The following is a 20900-nucleotide window of genomic DNA, read 5'->3' on the forward strand; positions in this document are numbered from 1 at the left end:
CTGAGCTGTTATGAAAGGAATGATGAAGCCTACTCTGAAAATGAAAGCTGGGCATGTTCCAGCAGATATAATAGGTGTTGCGTGTGCAAATGTTATATCATGACGCTCATCAGATCATGAACACTCGGCTGAAAAAAAAACTTAAAAGTTACTATTGAATGTTTCAGTTAGGGAATGGGTTATTATTGCGGTGATAACAGAAGCTGAATCGACTCTAATATTTGGGTTTGCAGGTCTCTGGGTTGACTCTATGGAATAGATTAAAGTCACTACAAGACAAAGTCCTAAACAAGTCTGACCTAAGTGGCACAGATCTGGACAAAGACTGATTACGAATCTGGGGTTTGGGTATTGATGATCTCTTCACTAGCAGGTGGCAGATGGGTGTTGTACTGAATCCAAGCGACAGAGTTTCTGTGAGGGTGAAGAAGGCTTTATTTTTGGTGTTGCCTACTTTGTCAGCTCTATCAGTAAGCTTGTCAGCAACATTATTCCACACAAATAACTTCCAATAAAAATCCAGAACTTGGGCGTTGGACAGTAGCTAGAGCTTATGTATTGCCTGGTAGTTAAAGTAACCTTCGCCCTGAAACACAGGATTAATCCGATTAAACGATGAACACACTCAAAATTATCCTGAAGTTAACTACAGCTTTCATGACACCTACATGTTTTTCAGTCACTTGTCATTCTATTGTGCTCTTAAATGACACGGTTATATAATAAAGCGGAGTGTTCACCCAGGGCCAGCAGTGTGAGTGTAATGTGTGTCTCGGACAGCAGTGTGTGTGAAGCCCAGCTAATGACGAGCTAACAGCTAGCTTAGCCGCTTAAGCTACCGGACCCTATGAGACTGTAGACAAGGCCACGGTCTTCCAACACACACAGCATAAATCAACAGAAGCACAAAACTAACCTTAGCTCACATTGTAACCTGCAGAATCACAGCTCATGTCGACATAGCAGTTCTTACTGCGCCATGTTTCCTGTTTTTCTCCACAGCTGATAGCAGCTACATCCCAGTGCAGGTTTCCGGAATATTTACATAGACGCCATAGCGCTTCCTGGTTTTTGGGTCACGTGTAAAATGTAACCAATTGGATGCTCAGAATGTTTTTAAAACGCAGTAATAAATTGTAAAATAATCCGAACCGGCACGTGCAGTTAAACTGCTCGCGCTTTGGCGTTTACTTGCAAAATAATGATAAAAATCTGACATTCATTCTTAACGGAATCTCGTGTCAGCATGTGTATGTGAATTCCCTCATTAGGGATGCTCAGGATTACATGGAGCCACTATTAACGCTCTTGTTTCCAAAAAAAAAAAAAGAAGAAGAAGAAGCTAGGAACCCACGTGACGTCACCGCTTACGTCATGTAGAACAGCAAAATCATAGCCAACAAATCATAGTGGGTGTTGTAGTTGTGACAAGTTTTTAGTTTGTAGTTTTAAACTTGTGGAAAATCGAAATGGTGAAATCAGCCCTTTATGCACATAGACAAAACTTATAGATGCGAAACTCGGCTGCATGACGTCATCCTAATCAGCCTGCTCCAATCACAACTGTTTCAATTCCCTATAATATAATAATAATAAAGGGCTGTGTAAGACTGTCAAAATCTGATAAGAATGACTTTAAAAAAAAGAAATCCAAACTAACGAGAGTATGAGAGTGTTTTGATTGCAGAGAATGTAGTAAAATGTGAAGAAATAATTAAAGGAAAATTCTGCCCCACTCTTTTTTGAGTTTGAGAAAGCATCAGTGGCTCCTGTCAGTTTGCCGACAGACCCTATTAGGAGTGTGAATAACAGGGGTACACTGTTGTTAATGAAGTGATAACCGCTGCTTATAAAAGAAGAATCTAAAAAAAACACTGTTTTTTACACTGTCAAATCATTGTATCTCTCTTATCCATCTAGGAACCTCTGTGGAGGCCAATGATGCAGGCCAGTGGTGACGATTGTATTTATTCCCATTTTGTACGACCGTGGTAGGACCTCTGGTCAACACTCGCACACAGATGTACACACTACGGGCGAAACCCTAATTAGCCTAATCTGCATGTCTTTGGACTGGTGGAGGAAACTGTAGAACTTATAGGAAACACACCAAGCATGGGGAGAACATGCAGATTCCATGCACACAGACCCGACACAGGAATCAAACCCATGACCCTGTAACAGGATAAGTTTTATAAAAGATAAATGAATCTGTGTCGCATGAAAATAAATGAATCGTATGATCTGTGTTGTCATAATAGTAAATGTTAATTTATTATTTCTGACATTGTCGTTTGTGACAAACCCAAATCTTAAACTTTTTTTTTTGGGATAAATATTTTATGAGCCTCATGTCACTCAATGTTACCAAAATGTCTAATTTCCTTGCTACACCTAATCAGTTAGGACACCTCTGGAAGTTTTGACAGTGATAGAACTTTAAAATGTCATTTGAATTGCTTTTACTCCTAAAAGTCGGACCCAAATTGCATCACTCTGAGACTTTTTGGTCATTTAGGAGCAATTTCCTACTCTGAGTAAATATCAGCGCTGGTCATTCAGTACGTTTAGGTCATCAGCAGCATTTTTTTGCCACATAACGTTGCTGAACCTAGACCTGACCAACTGAAGCAACTCCAGATCATAACACTGCATCCAGAGGCATGTATAGTGGCCACTATTCATGTGGGGTGCATCACTTTATGTGCTTCCAGTCCCTATATCTCTGATATAGGGTCAATTTGGACTTATTAGACCACATGAACTTTTGTGAAGTCCAATCTTTATGGTCCCTAGTAAGTTGAAGTCCTTTTTTGATTAGCCTTAATATTAAGTGGTTTTCTTATCACCACAGCTGTTTTTAAGTGTTTAAGTGATCATGATTCTCCATTTTTTCTGAACACATTTTTTCCAATGGTGGCACAGTGGCTTAGTGGTGTCATCTTGTGCCTTAAGGGTCTGGTTCTGATTTCACCTCTTTGTGCATGGAGTTTGCATGTTCTCCCCATGCTTTAACATCATCCGGGTTTCGGTGGTGACTTCTTTTTTGTTCAGGCAGTGTACACAAATTGCATTAAGTCCGGGTGGCACTGTTGCCAGCATATTGATGACACTCATTACTAGTCAGGATCATTCAACTGCTAATCCTAAATAATATAAACTTTCTACTTTGGTTTCAATAAAAAAGTGGTACATTGGCACCTTGCTGGATTAGTGGCTATCCCTGTGTATCCCTTTCTATGCCCTGGCCTGGGTTTAAATTCTGGCCACAAAGGGGTTATCAGTGCACTCCTAGTGCCAGTCCCGAGCCCAGAAAAATTGCGGAGGGTTGCATCAGGATATATGTATATCTGTTAATTCGTTGTAACCTGCTAACCCAGGCTCTGGTGTAAGAAAAAGCTGTAAAAATTGGCAAAAAAAAAAAAAAAAAGGTACATCACTGTAACCAAAACAAAAATTTTAATTAGTGAACACATTCTTAGGCAACAATGAATAAAACAAATACCACCATAAACACCATACTCTATTTGCGCTATAGTTTTATTCATCTAAAAAAATGACATATTAAACACAGATTGTTTTTTCAATGACATTGTCCAAAAAAAATTATAATAATTTCAGTACAATAACTTCCGTAAACTCATATTCACTCTCTTTTTACAGATAGTGGCATTGTGGCAAAACTAATCAACACTTTTTTTTGTCTGTTTGCCCTAAAATTCTTTAACATACAAACTGTACATGCATATATGCAATAAGTTGCATGTTTTTCTCATGATCTCTCGATTATTTCACTTGTCAGAAAAGGTTTATTTATTTATGACGAGTCATTACTTTGTGCCGAAGAACCATCACAATATGGCTGTGCCATCAGCGACACTTAGTAGCAGCATCACAGTATTGATAGTTAAAATAAATTCATGATAAACACGATGATGGCCCTGCCCTGCATGGTGTTTGTATAGACAGTTTCTCAGTATTTAGATTGCACAACACACAAATACAAGTACACAGGATGTTTTACAAATAAAGATTCAAGCAAGCTCCAGAGTAAATCAGTGCACATGTACAGTAGATTCTTTATACACAACCATACTTTCAGAACATGAATACATACCAGACATTTTGTGGATTAATGATTTTCAGTGTTTTAAGGTGAAAGGTCAAAAGTTCATTAGAATATCACGCTCCTGCACACTAGTGACGAAGGATTTCCCAAAAACAAAGGAGTGAAGGCCTGGCCGCAGCTTCTCTGCCATTGCCATGATGATGTTCAGGTCTCCTTCTACATTTAAGTCGAGGTCTGTCTTCAGATTACGCAATGACCGAAATGGCTTCTTCCCCTTCTGACTACAAATGACAATATCGCCGACAACAAATGAATTTGTTTTGTTATCTGATACTAAATAACATAAACAGTAATTGTAAAAGTTTATCTTGATACTTAACAAATATATTGATAATCATTTTAGTGACTGTGAATATGGTCGAGGATTATAATACATACGTCTCATCCTCGATATATCTGAGCAGCGTCAGAGCCTTCCTGTGCAGTATTAGGAGAAAATGGGACAGAAATACACTTCGAAGGTTTAGACCTGGCTTCAAGAGGAAAACCTACACACACACACACACACACACACACACACACAGAAAAGACATTTGTAATAAGGATCATCAGGATATGTTTAGACAAACATCAAGAAATCCATGGATCTATTTTTATAATCAATTTACACAAAAGTGTCAAACATGCACATAAAAAAAAAAAAAAAGAGAACAGCCCATACCTCATCTATAAAAGACTTGACCAGTGTATCCTTGTGCATGACATCCTGGAATATGTTCCTAGAAATAGGAAAATATCATTATTATTGTGCTACTGAAATTCTTGGTAATTAAAAAGTGTAAAAGATTACATTATTTGCATGTACAGTATGTACATATAGAGACCATATATATGTGAGCATATATACAGTACTAAGTATACATCAAATTACTGGGCTTAATCAAGCAAAGACAACCAACTAAGGAGATTTAAAATGACTGGAACAGGTTCAAGAACCCTACAGTATAGCAAAACCTGGAAGGAAAGTGCTGAACTGTCAACTTTGTGGAAGAACTGTGGTTGGGGAAAAAAGAAACATAAATGGAGAAACGCCTGGTGAAGTTGCATGCGAAACCAAAAAAACTATAGCTATGTATGAAAGTGAAAATAAAAGCATTTCCATGGGCACACAATGTGGTAAGAACTCAAAGGATTGGGACTAAACAGCTGTGTGGCCAGGAGAAAACCACTTGTGAGTGAGTCTAAACAGAAAAAGGCTTCAATTTAATAAAGAGCTGATTGGACTTTGGAGCAATGAAAAAAGGTCATGTGGTCTGGTCAGTTCAGACTGATCTTATTTTAGTGCAAAGGCCACGTCAGAGTAAGAAGGAATCGATTATGATCTGGGGTTGCTTCAGTTGGTCAGATCTAGGCTCAGCAAAATTATGTGACAATAAAATGAAGTCAGGTGTGACCTGAATGTACTGGATAACCAGGTTATCATGGTTTTTCATCCCTGATGGCAGAATATTCCAGGACGAGTGGTCCTGGGAGTATGAGGAATCATTTTCACACATGAACTGGCCACCATGTTGTGTGCTGGAATAAAGCTAAAGGTGACTGAATGAAATCTTACTGTGTGACTTTTTTCTTTTCTTTTCGCACAGGCAGTGCAGAATAAAACAACTGGCTAGATGGTAAAATTAGATTGCCCAAGAAAGAATTGGAAATAAGGGCAGGTTGGAAATGAGTCATACAAGTCTTTAACTGAACACTAAGAAAAATCAAATTACACTTACAAAGAGGTTTCATAACGTCATTGTGATTCTGTGTCTTTACTCAGATGAGACAAAAAGTGGCAACAACCTCGCCACCCCATCCCTGCGGCCGACATAGTCAAAGTGCACCACTTAAACAAACATTAAATGATGCAAATGCACAGCATATATCATGCTGTGCTCCTTACTAACACCCCCTCTGTTCGCTGGAGAGCTAAAGTTGTCCTACTGTTCTTAAAGGCAGTCACAGCATGTGGTTCTTAGAGGTTTCCATCAGCTTTCAGAAACAGTTCTGATGACGTCTAACAAGCCCGTTACTTCTTATTTGCATTCTTACCTAATTGACCAGCTTCCCAACATGCCAATTTAATACTTCTTGCTTAACTACTCCATACACATAATGCATTATTTATGCAACACAAATTCAAATCGCTACTCTTTACAACCGTGGTTAACAGAAAAGCACAAATTTAGCCCTATTTTTAGTGACCCAGCTTTTCTGCTCAGCACAGTAGTAAAGAGTGATTATTAGAAATTCTGTGACCTTCATGTCAGCACGAACCTGTCTGGGCATTTTCTTAATCTCAAACTATTCTGCTCCTTGGATGTTTTTTTGGTTTGTTTCTCAAATCATTCCTTGTATGGGAATTTAAAGCCATGCTGTGCAAAAAAAAAATAAAAAATCTCAAAGGGGATTAGCTGTTTCTTACAAATTCCAACTAGCCTGTCTGTCTGGTAACCAGGTCAGAGACAAAGTTACCACGATCTCATTTCCCCCCATTCTGATGTTAGTTTTAAATAATAAATTAAAGTTGGTTATCTAATGATTTTACGCGTTGCGCTGCGGCAAATTCATTGGATGATAAAGCTACTTAATGAAAATCTATACAGGTGCTCCTAGTAAAATGGATGATGAGTGTAGTATGTTTCACAAACTTGCGTTTCACAAAATCATGCATACAATTCAAGCAGACGGTTAAGCAACATGACTGACAAATAAACTCGTGAGAAAATTCTTTTTTTGTCTGATTATGCATGCATGGTGTGAACGGACGTACAAGTCAGGAGTGAACGACTCCTGTATGTTGATGAGCTGGTCAGGGCTGATTTCTTCCTCGCTGGTAGTCTTCCAAAGGGCGCTGAGCTCGGCCCGCATGTAGCGGCGCTGATGGTATGTGTGTTCGTGGCAGGGAGGCATCTGCTTTACTGTGTTAATGTCCACGTCGATGTGGGTAGATGGACAGGGAGAAGAGAGGACCTGTCGGTAAGGCAACACAACACTCCCTGTGGAGTCCTGCGTGTAGACAGAGGACACAGATTGACTTACTCTCCACACTGCACATTCATCAATCACTCCACAATCACACCAAGTACAGGCTAGAGGGTTAGGACACATGGGATTTTATTTTTAGTGCGAACCTTTTATACTAAAACACATTTAGACACGGAAACATAATTGAAACCAGTCTGGTCACTTTTGATTAATCATTTACAAGATCCAAAACTAATTGGTAAATATAAACTCCTTTGTTTCCCCACAACGATGACAAAGACAACCAGGCGAAATATTAGTGAGGAAATTGCCAGCGTTTTTAATAATGCATATTCTTGGCATTACAAAACAAGCTGATTCAACAGAAATAACTTTTAATGCAATTCTTGTAGTTTTGTAGGTCTGGGTTCTTACTCTCATTCATTCTCTATGCCGCTTATCCTATTCAGGGTCACGGGAGGCCCTGAGCCTGTCCCAGGAGACTCAGAGCACTAGGTGTGGTACACCCTGGATGTGGAACAAATGTATTACAGGGCACACAAACACACACACTTACTTACTGACACATTACGGGCAATTTCACCAGTTAGCCTAAACCAGAGTACCTGGAAGAAACCTACCAAGCATGGGAAAAACACGAAAGCTCCATGCACAGAGACTCAACGGTGGGACTCAAACCCATGACCATGAAAGTGCAAGGCTGCAGTGCTAACCACTACACCACCGTGTAAAGCTTGGAAATGAATTTTTAAATAATCTAATCCGATATTCAAAGCTCTCTAAAAAGCAGCACATGGTTAGTGGTTAGCGCTGTGGCCTTGCACCTCCAGGGTCAGGATTTGATTCCCACTTTGGGTCTGTGTGGAGACTGCATGTTGTATCCATGCTTGGTGGGTTTCCTCTGGGTACTCTGGTTTGCAGATTAGGCTTATCTAAATTGTCTGTGATGTGTGTGTGTGGGCTGCAATAAATTGGCACCTTGTCTAGGGTGTACCCCACTGTGTGGCCAAAATCTAGTACTCGCCCCATCATCCGGAGATCGCAAGTTTAATTCCCGGGTGATGCTCTCGCAGCCGGAGGCCTAGAGAGAGCTGATTGGCCGAGCTCTCTCAGAATACTTAGTGCTCCCACATTAATCACGGCTCTACAGCTAATCAGGGGCGCCTGTGAGTTCACGCAAGCGATAGGAGTGGATAGCGCTGTCCTCCGAGTGTGTTACGCTGTAACGAGTGTGTCCTGTCCCCTTAAAAACTTACTACAATGTGTACAGCCTCTGCCCTCTCCATAGAAGCAAGATGGAGAACTCTTCTATTAGAAAAAACTTCCCATCTTTAGTAGTTTAACTTTTCCAAATTTAATCTTTAATGAGCAAATTTACAGTAAACAAATAACTAAAAAAGAAAAACCCAAACAAAAACTACTAATTCATTAATCATAATTTGAGGTAGGATATTAAATGAATAATGATATGGACTTGAGGTTATATGGCCCAGCACTTGTTCCTAGCCAGTACAACAAAGTTTGTAAAGGAGTAATGTGTTGCCAAGTACGTGGTTGTGTACCTTGAGCAGGCCTTGAACGAACAGGCCAGTGTCGTATTTAAAAGTGCCGTCAGCTCGGCACAGTCGTGAGCACTTCCTCTCAGCGGGAGTGAGAAACAGACATAGTGTCAGCACAATCTACGGCACAAAACAGCTCAACCAGTTAACCTACTGTGCTCGCAACAGTAAGCATTTCTGTATTGAATGTGGCATTAATACTGAGCATGCAGGAGTGTTTCTATGTGTGTGCAGACCTTATTGACTTTGTCTGGATTACTGCCAACAACTATGGAGCAGCCACAAGTCTGTAGATGAGAGCTGATGGCTCTAGGGGAAGAAGAAGAAAAAAAAAAAAGAATTGGAGAGTGAGGCTATTTACATTGCACTTCACACATGCAAATACACGTATTGATGGAAACTTGGCCAGTCATTCACAAGTAATTTTTTTACAAACAGGTTTACACATCATTTTCCAGTAATCATTTAAAAAGATATTCTCACTTGTGGAGAAAGTCCTCATGACAGCTGTCACCTATATCATCATCATTCAGTAAAGTGTCTTTGATCTATAACAAAAGAAATATCAGAGTGTTTTATTTATACTAAACTAATAATGATACACAAACAATAAAAAGTGAAAGTATGAGTGAACAAAGAGACTTACATCAACTTCCTCGGGTACGCTGTGAGTCTTCATGGACGAGAGAAGCTCCATGATAGGAACAATCTCAGAGGTTAATAAAGCAATAATGCCGTAACCCTGCAATACAGATAACACATATATTCAATGGATTTTAGAATGCCAAACTTTACGAGTTTTAAAGCACAGATAAGGCTACAGACCTTCTGCATATAAATGCGTCCTTTGCGAACAGTGTGCTTGAGCCTTTCCACACACACGCTGTGCAGCGGAAGGTAGAAATCCAATTCTGACTGGGGCAGAATGATGGATAGCGCGCACGTGTTCTTGTCACCCTTTAACTCGCCATCGAATATTAGTGACACGATGATCACGCCTTTCTCTGCCAAAACGAAGAACTTCACGTCCACGGCACCACTCTCGGCACTGCGAAGAATCTCGCCGTTCAGAGTGTGATTTGCCAGGAACGTCACCTCGCCGTCACTGAGCAACATCGATCCCTGACCTTTGGGGGCCCAGATGTGCCAGACGCGGGGTCCCAGAATGTTGTCCCAGTAGGCAAATGTGGCTGCCAACAGAGGGCACCATCCTTCCAGCACCACCTCTGTTTTAGCCACAGCTGGAGACTGCGGTGGGCAACCAGCGGACATGGCACCTTACGACTCCGAATCTCTCCCAGTGGCCCTCTCTTTCTGAGTTTACAAGCAGATCATTAACTCTATTTACTGGTATTTTATTCAGCCACCTATTAAAAATCCTATAAAACAGAAAAGAAAAAGTCGTTACAAATTTAACAAGCTAACGGAAGATGATTCCAGGAAATGATTAATCAGTGCAATAAGAATAACTCCTTACAATCGGTACTGAACATCCCTATTAACTTGAGAGCGTTAACTTTATATAGTTCTGCAAAATCTGCATGCAAGCTTTAGTTTTTTTTTTTTTTTGCCATTAAATAACATAGCATAGCAACTAAAATTAGTTGTTCTACTTCTACAATATTATCATTTTTTAAATTGCTCCTTATCAGGATGCTATAATTAATTTGTTTAAATGTGTTTTGAAATATGGCTGTGCCATCAGGAAGGGGAAAACTCCATAAATGTGATAACCTGGTCATTCAGTACATTCAGGTCGTTAGCGGACTTCATTTTATTACTACATAAGGTTGCTGAGCCTAAACCTGACCAACTGAAGCATCGCAAGATCATAACACTGATAACACCCGGGGGCTTGTGCAACGGTCAGGATGAGTGTATTGCTTCATCGCTTCTCTTCTTACCCTGATGCAACCATCACTCTGAAATAGGCTCAATATGGACTCATCAGACCTGACACAACCTTTTTCCATTGCTCCAATCAAGTCCAATCATTATTCTTCAAAGCAAACTGAAGTTTTTTTTCTTTTTCTGAATAGTCTCACCAACGAGTGGTTTTCTTACAGTCACACAGCTGTGAGTTGTCAAACTGCGTGTGACTGTGTGAAAATGTTCTTGCGTTTTTTTTTGTTTTTTTTTTCAACATTTCTGCTCTCAAACTTTTATGATGCAAGCGTTTAAGTAATCTTCGATCACAAATTTATTTCCATGCCTGGGTTCGATTCCTGTGCCGATCCCAAGCCCGGATAAAATGGGAGGGTTGTATCAGGAAGGGCATCCGGTGTAAAAAACTGTGGTAAGCTTGTATGTGCGGACTGGATGGTCTGCTCTGGCGACCCCTTGCCGGGGGGTCAGCAGCCGAAAGACCAACAACAACTTTGTTCCCCTACTGCTAAAAGTGGCATGTCACATAAACCTCCACCTGACTCTCAGCTCCACTGTGAGGAGCAATATCCTACTGTGTCTGGACTTCTTCCAGTGCGATGCTACAGCAAGTCTGCAGAGCATCTATCACATGCGCTTCAACCCACACTCACACATCTGAAAAAGAAAAAGCAGCCTGTGGCATTCAGCATTTATTCCATCCAAGCTTATAAAGAAGATTCTGGATCTGTGATTTTATCACTGCTTTTAGACACAGAATCCTAGACTTACTTACTGCTTACGCCTCACTGTGTAGGTGTGATTAGTTTGATCTTCTGCATAGTCAGTAGTGTTGATCTACTTCAAATACTACACAAAGCATCCACAGCTGGCAGGTCTACAACAAAGACTGTATACATAAAGGAGGTTGTAATAGAGCGATCTAAGGATGATAATGTGCATGAGACGGGCGTATAATGCTGAGTTGGCAAGGGACATGCCTGTAGGTTTGGATTCCATCACGTCGTGCTGCCTAGGCAAGCTCATTACTACAACAGTAACTTATCTCAATGATTTTAAGTCAAGATTTAATTTAAGGTAGTTGTGTTTCACTGTGATTTCTCTGTATGATTTGTATACATTAATATCGTTTCCTTAAGAGAGCATTACAATCTGGAGCAGAGTACATAGGATCACAGAACTTGCAAAAGACATGACAGTGGGAGATGAGTGCAATGATGTATAATAAATGCATACGATAAAAAAATATTTAGAACAATAAATACTCAGGACAGTGTCTAAAAAGTAGACAGGACAAAAGTGCTGAACGGAAGGAACTGTGGGCACTACCTTATAGTGCAACTGAATAGGAAAAAAAAGGGTAAAAAAGGAAGTAGCAAGTTGAATAGTAAAATGTGTCTCATGACACAAAATTGTGTCAAAACAGCAAGTGCTAGTCATACTTGGGTGGGTGTTTGGGCCAGTAATGTTTTGAGCAGTCTTGCTGCCTCAGGAAACAAGCTGCTAGAGGGTCTGGTGGCATAGTACAACCTCTTTTTTTTATTCAAAATTTTTTTGTTGTTGTTGTTCATAGTGATTCAGAAAAGGACAAGTGATATTTGAAAGTAAATAACATGCAACATGCATGAACATCGATCGGAGATCTCTAACCCTGAAGTGGCAAAGTGATAGCGCTAACCATTAAGCCACCGTGCAACTGAAAACGCACTTATTTTTCAAGTGACCATAAATATTGTCACATATGACTGACAGGTGTTTCGTGTTACCAAGATGAGCCCGGTTAGACAGATGTTTTTAAAAATGAACACTTCTGAATGCCTAGTCTTTGTCTGAGCCCCAGGGTTTTGCCTTTAAACACCACACTTGTTCTTAGAAAGAATAAACCAACATGAAGACCAGAGAGCTGCCTGTGGGAGAAAACAAGCCATTTTAAAGCTGAGAAAACATTAAAAACTTAATTAGAGACAATGCACAAAAACTGAGCATAGCAAATACAACAATTTGGAATCTTCTGAAAAACAAAAAAAAACTTAAGTGTACTAAAAATCAGATATCAAACTTGTCGGTTAATGACAGAAACATTGTAAAAGCTGAGAAGAATAACAGTCAGTGACATCAGTCATCATTAACAACTTACAAAGGAGGGGTGAAGGTAACACAATCCAATGTGAGAGCAGTAATACAGAGGTCATACCACAAGATACAACCCACTCATCAAGGCCAGATCGAAATTTGCAAAGAAATACAGAAATTAGCAAAAAAAAAATGCCAAAGGTAAAGGTCAAAGGATAAAAAAAAAAACATTCTGGCTCATGATCCAAAACACATGGTGTTTTAAAAAAGGCACAAGTGGTTAGGTGTGTTAGGACACACAGTATGATGCAGATCAATCCCTGCTATCTGTTTTCACCCAGATGAGGATGGGTTCCCTACTGAGTCTGGTTCTTCTCAAGTTTTCTTCCTATTACCTTCTCAGGGAGTTTTTCCTTGCCACTGTCGCCGTCGTCCTCTGCTTGCTCATCAGGGACAGTCTTATCATTTTAATATATACACATTCACATTTCATACAAATTAAAATTATTATTTTGATTGTATAAAGCTGCTTTGCGACAATGTCAATTGTTAAAAGCGCTTCAAATAAAATTGAATTGAATTAAAGTAAGTGGTGCTGCACCATGCTGGCGGTGCTGATGGTGATGACAGTGATGATGATGATGATGATGATGATGATGAGGGCCTGGGCTTTTATGGCTGTTTCTGGAATGTGCTCCCTAATTTTTAAAAAGTGATTGAACTCATGATGCCTTCTTACACCTGAAAAAGGTTTACTAGTCAATGTTGTTTATCATCTACTAGTCTACAGGCTCTTTTATTTAAAGCTCACTGACATTTCCCTAGGCTGCAATGGCAAACACCAAACATATTATCTCACCAGAAACGAAATAAAGACGCCAGCTAATTCAGTTAGAAAGCAATCCTTACAGCTGTTACTATATACAGCCATATATGTACCACAAACATTATACATCACTCTATATCACTCCATATCACTCCACACCACTCACAGCAAAATGAGCTGTAGTCATTATCGACTTTATTCCTGAACAAACTACTACATTGGGAGAAATATATAACTGTAAACAGTTCCAGTTGTGTTAAAGGTCATGCACATGAATGTCTTACCTGTTATTATGGACTCGGTAATAAAAAACGAAAGCAGCACGACCTCCTGCTCTTCCTGTGTTGTGACAGCACCCACGAAGAAGAGCGCCGCCCTGCTCAAGTCCTCAGTGCTCACAGCGCTGCCCTCTGCTGGCAGGTTTATTTATATATCCTGACGCATTACTGTCTTGTACGCTGTTATTATGTAAGACTCCCCTGAACAGCCATGACCTGAACTACCGTGTGTTAGCACTGCCTGGGAGGTTCTACATGTACTGTGTGTACTAGTTATGGTTATATGTCCAGAATTATGCACTGTAAACTAGCAGGAAAGTGTAGGAGAGGGTTAATGCTGTTTTCCTTTTTGCTTCATGTTTATATGTTACTATCTAAACCGGTATTAAACTGATGTTGCTGTGCTTGTTTAAGCATTTGGCTCAGTCCTAGCCTAGACAGAAAGGCCGAACATGTGTATGCGGCCACACACACAAGTTTTAAGATGAATTAAAAGAAGAAAAACAGGGCGGCATGGTGGCATAGTGTTTAACACTGTGGCCTCGCCTCGCACCTCAAGGGTCGAAGGTTCAAGGCCAGCCTCGAGTCTACAGTATGTTCATGAGGTTTGCATGGTTTTCTTGCACTTCTTGCACCTCTGTGGGTTCCTTCCAAAAGACATGTCCAAAGACATGCAGGCGCTTCCACGTTGCCTGTAGTGTATGCGTGTTTTTGCCCTGCAATGGCTCCAGCACCCCCCCCCCCCCCAACCTAGTACATGATAAGCAGTATAGAAAATAAATTAATGAATGATAAAAAAGAAAGAGTTATTGCTTGATGTATCCGCCACACTTTGATATGCTTACTGGCTGGGCTCTGAACCAGGAGAGAAGGACAAACACACGGACACATGATGTGTCTGAAGATCACTGTTTATTATCAGCATAGGGAGAATATTTAATCTTTTCGCCAGGGGCCCTGTGTCACGTACATCCCATACATCAAAAGAACCAGTCGTTACCATGTAAGTCACAGAGAGACCCGGAGACAGACAAACAGATAATAAGAAACACATTAGCATTTTCCAGTTAAGCAAAAGGGCTCCAGCAAACACCAGCTACTTGTATCTGAACATGGCATGTACTATAGAAAGTGTTACCATGCAAGGAATTAGGAGACACAATGAGGGGGTTGTTTATGGGCATAGAGGCCTGGGTAAGTTCACATTATATTATAAAACCTAAAGAGAGAGAGAAAGAGAGAGAGAGAGAGAGAGAGAGAGAGAAAAAGATGCTAGTTAAATATCCTATTCCACACACATGGTCATGAGGATTGAGTTTTTCCATCCTTTGCAGGTAAAACAGCCTCTGGCTCTTCTAGTAAGATTGTTCACTAGATGTTAGCACATGGATCTGGGAATCCGAGCTCTTTCAGCCACAAGAGCATTACTGCGGTAAGCCACTGATGTCAAAGTAGGAGGCCTGGGGGCAAACAGAGTTTCATTTGATTCCACACATTTTAATTTAAAGTAGGGTTGAGCTCAGAGCTCTGTGCAGGCTACTCTGGAAACCATGTCTTCATGGACCACACTTTGTGCACAGCAGTATTGTCATACTGGAACTTCTTCGGGCTTCTTAGATCCAATGAAGGGAAATCCATATGTGTTAAAAAGGTTTGAGGAAGAACCACATATTCATGGTCAGGTGTCTAAAAACAAGCAATAATTGTGTTGTTCTGTGATTGGCTCCTTATTGTCCCACACATCCAAGATAAGTCCAAGATATTGTGCGAACTTTCACATGTCTCTATGTATGTTCATAACACAACCTCCCCCATTGTGCCCCCTCAGTCCTTATATGGTAATTGATTTTTCCGGTGTCCAGACTAATACACAGGCAAACCAGAAAATGCTAATGTATTTTCTATAGTCTGTCTGTGTCCGGGTCGGTATATGGCACTACATGACTTTCTTTCTTTAAATGTACAGGATGTACGTGACACAGGGCACCTGGCCAAAAGCTTAAATATAGGGCACAAGGCAGGGTATACCCTGGACAGTGTGCCTATCCATCGCAGGGTACACACATGCACACACTTACACATTCATTTACACAATTTTAGCAATTACAAACCCGAGGCAGTAATCAAACCCAGATCCTGGCAGTGCAAGACGACACTGATAACCACAGCTATGCACAATTAACACAATATAATCATCTTTTTTTTGCTACATGCAAGACTATTTTGGATTGTGCAGTTATAGTACTAATAAGATTATTTACAAGGAAGCTTAATTCGCTGCAGGCTGTGCATTATTAATCATCTTCATGTGTGCTGCACTTGCTTATGATTATTTTTACAATAGAGATGCAGTAAAGGTCCAATATTTCTGACAGTGCCAGAACATGTTTGTGAGCCATCTTTGGCACTGAATCAGCCACTAATGAGCATATCATAATGAAACGATTTTAAAAGCGGCAGATTTACCTAATGATTAAGGAATTCTTCCATGATGTGTGATTTTTCCCTGCAACAAGATTATTGTGGTGAAAATCATACGGTGTAAAGGAGGCTTTGTGACCTTCACTGGCAAGGACCACATCAAACATGCAAACTGGCTCAGACTCCTGGCTCATGTAGAAGGTTCAGTTTGCACCTGTCCTGTTTACTCATCCCCCTTTTTTTATTTTAGCCTTGCCGGAATTAAAAAACAAACAAAAAAAAACATAAAAATGCCAGAGCACTTGGGCTATAATGGATAATATGGAAATTTGACTATGTAACACTGCATACAAGACGTACAATTGAAAGTTTTGGTTAAAAAGTATGTTATTATTTTAACACAAAAAACATCTCTTTGTTTAAACACCTCCTACTGTTAGACAGCTGCTGCTGTGTTTAACTATGTGGTGTGCCTTTGTTCACTGTCACACCGTATCACATGTCTGAAACAGGTCTATTTGGGATTATTCCTCCCAAACATCTGAACTTTAATTTCCTTTTGGCAAATGGGGAAAATGGTATAAATGACATTTTGATCCAGCTGTTCCATATGGCACGCACAGCAAGACATAAAAAATTGACATTGAGCATCATTAAGTCTTCAAATACACCTGAATCAGATCGACAGTGTACTTTTGCTCCACAAATCTATTGTCCTATGTGACTTTGGTATTTTATATTTGTGTGCGTCTCGCACCATACATGATGTGTGGCTTGCTGGCAACAGGTCACGCTGTGCACAGCATGGTTCTTTGTTCAGACGATTCCTTTTCGACTTTGCAGGTTCTCAGAGGAAGAGATATAGGCATTCGAGTTGTCATGGTAACAATAGTGCACAGCACTGTTAGCAACACTTTTAGGCAGCGCCTAGCAACTGTCTCCATGCATCTAATGGCCAGGTTACTAGACAGCACAGCCAAGAAATCTTTGGATTACAATAGATGCTGCCTCCGTATCACTTCTCACAACAACTACATGTCAACAGCACTTTCGGAGATAAGACAGTGTTTTTATGTGCATGCATATATACAGTATACGCGTGTGTTGAGATCTCTCTTTCTCTCTTCCCATGCCCCATGTGCATCTACAGTATAAATTCCTTCAAAGACAATACCTCCCTTAAACAGGATGCATTGCACTAATTAGGTGTTGTCATGTCTCTTGTTGATTGAACCATTATGTCAGCCTGAGTGATTTCCCTCCACTCCATTCATTCTGTAAGCATGCGCTGGTGTGGAAGAGAGGAGATGCTTGCCACCCACTTTCACCGGCACTGAAGGGGACTATTATTTCTGTAGCAGCCCGCCTAATCCCAGCAGTCTTTTTACAACACGTATACAATGGCACAAGTGAAGCTAAAATTAAGCGCTGGCATCCGAGTGCAAATCTGATAGACCAGGCTTTCTGTAGGCTGCTCATGCGTTGGTTCTAGAAGACACAGTGAGATTTATGACTGGCACTCAGCTAGTGACATGTTGATCCTCCAGCTCCGTTTGTTCCGCCATTCTCAATGTGGCAGGATGAAATCAGGCTCTGAATCTCTTTTGTTTCCTCACAATGTTCTCAAGCGCTGAACATTTGAGTAAGCATCAATTAAGCCACTTAGACTGGCACTGACACTCAGCGCTAACATATAGATAATCTTAAGCTGGTTTAGACATGGCAGGTTTGTTCATTTATACTGTAGTTTTATACTGCGCTTCTCCTATAACCTTAGAAAATGATGTTCTTTTCAAGCGTAGATGACATGACTGCAGGTACCAAACCCTGTGCAACATGGCTTTTATAAATAATTGCTGGATAGCTTCATGCTTCAGTCTAAGTATGGCTCATTAGAGCTATTTGTTAGCTCCCATCAGACACTCTTTATCTTCGTCCGTCTGGTTCCATCTTTATCAGGCAGCAGGTGGTTCCTCAGGTCAAGCTAGAGGCTAAGCTCATGCATCAGTTCATGCTGCAATATGTGTCTCTAAGGTAGACGTGGTCGCACAGAAAACCTGCACCTGTTTAGGCTCTCACCAAAAACTGACACTAATAGAGCACAGCGAGGTCATTCTGCTGACTATCAGGACAATAAAAAACTCTAATGAGACGACACATACTGTGAGATTCCTCCCCCTCACCGTAAGTCAGACTAGTAATAGGCTAAATTTATTAAAGATATTATTAGAAAACCTGCGCTATAACCTTGTGGTTGCATTTTTTTTTTTGAAGAGTGTCAGTTTTTTCCCAGTTCTATATATTGCAGCTTACCATTATTGAAGTTGAATAGTGACTGTTTTAAATTCATCTGTGCATGCTTACATCAGTAGAGATAGAGGAAACCTGTCGTCCACACCATTCCACTCCTGGATGCCTTTTCATGTGACGTATCGAACGTCAGTGATCTTTGAAATGGGCTTTCCGGAGAAGAGCTCAGCTCTACAGAAATATGGTAATAAGCTCTCGCAGCAACATCCTGATGCACAGCACTAATTCTATTCTGATGTCTATATGGCACAGGTGGCTCAAGCGGTTAAGGCTGTAAGTTATTGCGTTTCTGATCAGAAGGTTGGGGGTTCGAGTTGCCACTGGCCCTTAACCATATCCTGGCTGACCCTGCGCTCTGACCCCTGCTTCCCATTGAATCTTAGTCTTAAAGTATACTGTAGTAACACTTTATAGCACTCATATAAATGCATACTGTACATGCTCTGTGTATATGCATTTATATGTTTTATACACAACCATGTAAAAGAGAAAGTACACACTCGTTCAATTATATGGTTCAATTTATCAGAGCCTAACTAACAACTTATTCAAACTACGTGTGAATAACCTCTCATTTCAGATATTTATTTTGTTTCACTCTTTACTATTTGGCCCACATGATATTGTTCCAGTTCATTAATGTTGGCAGGCATTTGCTTGTGCACAGTTCTTGTATGATTCTGCCACAGTAGGGTTAAGGTCTAGACTTTGACTTGGTTTTAACACCTTTAATATTAACGTCTATAGTCATTGAGTTATTGGTTTTCTGGTGTGCTTAGAATCATTGTCCAGTTGCATGACCCAATTTTAGCCCAGCCTAAGCTGCTGGACAGATGGCCTCACATCTGTCTGAAGAATATTCTGGTATAAAATGGAGCTCATTATTGTCTCAATGTCCAAGATCCCAGGTCCTGTAGTTCAAAACCAAGTCAAAATCATAATCCTTTCATCATCATGCTTATCAGTTGACATGGGTTGTATGAGAAGATTAATCTGTATTAGCTTTCACAAAGATTGCGGAACGGTGGCTTAATGGTTAGCACTGTCCGGAGTTAGCCTTGCACCTCCAGGGTCCGAGCTCGATTCCCGACCAAGGTGGATTCCTGCCTCTGTGTGCATGGAGTTTGCATGGTCTCCCCATGCTTGGATGGGTTTCCTCTGGGTATTCCATTTCCCTTGCACAGTTCAAAGACATGCAGATCAGGCTAATTGGCATTCCCCAAATTGCCCAGTTGTCTAGTGTCCATGTCCTGCAATGGATTGGCACCCCATCATGGTGTACCCTGCTTTGTGCCCTAAATCTCCTAGGATAGGCCCCAGGCCCCCAGTGATCCTGCAATGGAGGGTCACAGCATAAATTCCACAGCATAAAGTGGTATAGAAGATGAGTGAGTGAGTGAGTGAGCTTTAACAAAAACATAGCGCTGTGCATAATGACCAACATCTTCACCTTGGACACAGAAGTTTTGTAGTTTGTTCAGTAGCAAATCTGCAAACCTTGCAGAATCCTGCTCCATTTTTCTTTTTGAAGAGATGGGCCTTTATCCTCACCACTCTTCCACATAAGCCTTACTTTTTTTTATTGTGCTGTCATAAACACAAAAATCTTATGTGCTTACAGAGACCTTTTCTTAATAAGTGTGAGCATTAATTAGTCTGACTTTGGACTGAATTTGATGAGATGCCCACTCCTGGGAAGAGTATCTTAAATAATTCTTCTCACTGTATAATAATGAATTTCAGAATTTATGAAGATGGCCATTTGAAGATGTCTTGTGTATTTCATTCTTAACATTCACTCACTCACTCATTCACTATACCACTTATCCTTTACCAGGTCACAGAATGCCTGGAGCCTTTCCCAGAGGACTTGAGACATTAGACTGGGTACACGCTGGACAGGGTGCCATTCCATCGGGCACAAGCATGCAGGAAATATGGAAATGCCAATAAGCCTGACTTGCATATCTTTAGAATGCAGCAGGACAGGAACCTGGAGCACCCAAAGTGGGACTCGAACCCTCGACCCTGGACGTACCACTATGACACCTATATATATATATTTCTTTTTTTTTTTTCGACCTGGTTTTTGAATGTTGGTTTACATTTGTGGAAAAACTACTATATACTGAAATCTATTTCATTTGGTGAAGTTATTTGTTTGTCTATAGACACTGATAAAGACCAGAAAAATGTTAATATACTGTGGATATACTTAGTTTTTCCCCATTAGTGTATAGATAACCCCTTATTTACTGTAATAAGCACCATCAATAAATGGTTTATAAAACACAGTTGTACAGTCGTTAAATATGTAACGCAACAACAAATAATGTTAATGACATAAAATATTATAATGTTTGTTTATACAAACTATTAAAGACACTAATTCGAGTCTTACTTTTCATGGTATTATGCCTTGTAAGTTGGGAGCTGAAACTTTATAACAT

At 40.3% G+C, this 20900-nt stretch overlaps 2 protein-coding genes across 12 annotated transcripts in view; both read right to left on the bottom strand.

Annotated features, from left to right (window-relative positions):
* kiaa1109 (KIAA1109 ortholog) overlaps positions 1 to 1052 on the bottom strand; it is a 49746-nt gene extending 48694 nt beyond the window's left edge. For all 11 annotated transcript variants that reach the window (XM_053502756.1, XM_053502764.1, XM_053502763.1 and 8 more), the window contains exon 1: positions 917 to 1052. The gene's annotated coding sequence lies outside the window, so the exon portion shown is untranslated. The remainder of the gene's footprint in view (positions 1 to 916) is intronic.
* Positions 1053 to 3521: 2469 nt separating this feature from the next.
* c9orf72 (C9orf72-SMCR8 complex subunit) lies at positions 3522 to 13809 on the bottom strand. The gene is given in 10 exon segments (XM_053502945.1): positions 3522 to 4350; positions 4508 to 4617; positions 4791 to 4848; positions 6885 to 7120; positions 8662 to 8778; positions 8895 to 8967; positions 9142 to 9206; positions 9305 to 9409; positions 9412 to 10037; positions 13726 to 13809. Coding segments are annotated over 9 exon segments (1470 nt in total). The 5' UTR covers positions 9931 to 10037; positions 13726 to 13809; the 3' UTR covers positions 3522 to 4163.
* Positions 13810 to 20900: the final 7091 nt, after the last annotated feature.

This window comes from Clarias gariepinus, chromosome 8 (assembly GCF_024256425.1).
Source record: "Clarias gariepinus isolate MV-2021 ecotype Netherlands chromosome 8, CGAR_prim_01v2, whole genome shotgun sequence".
Classification (NCBI taxonomy): Eukaryota; Metazoa; Chordata; class Actinopteri; order Siluriformes; family Clariidae; genus Clarias; species Clarias gariepinus.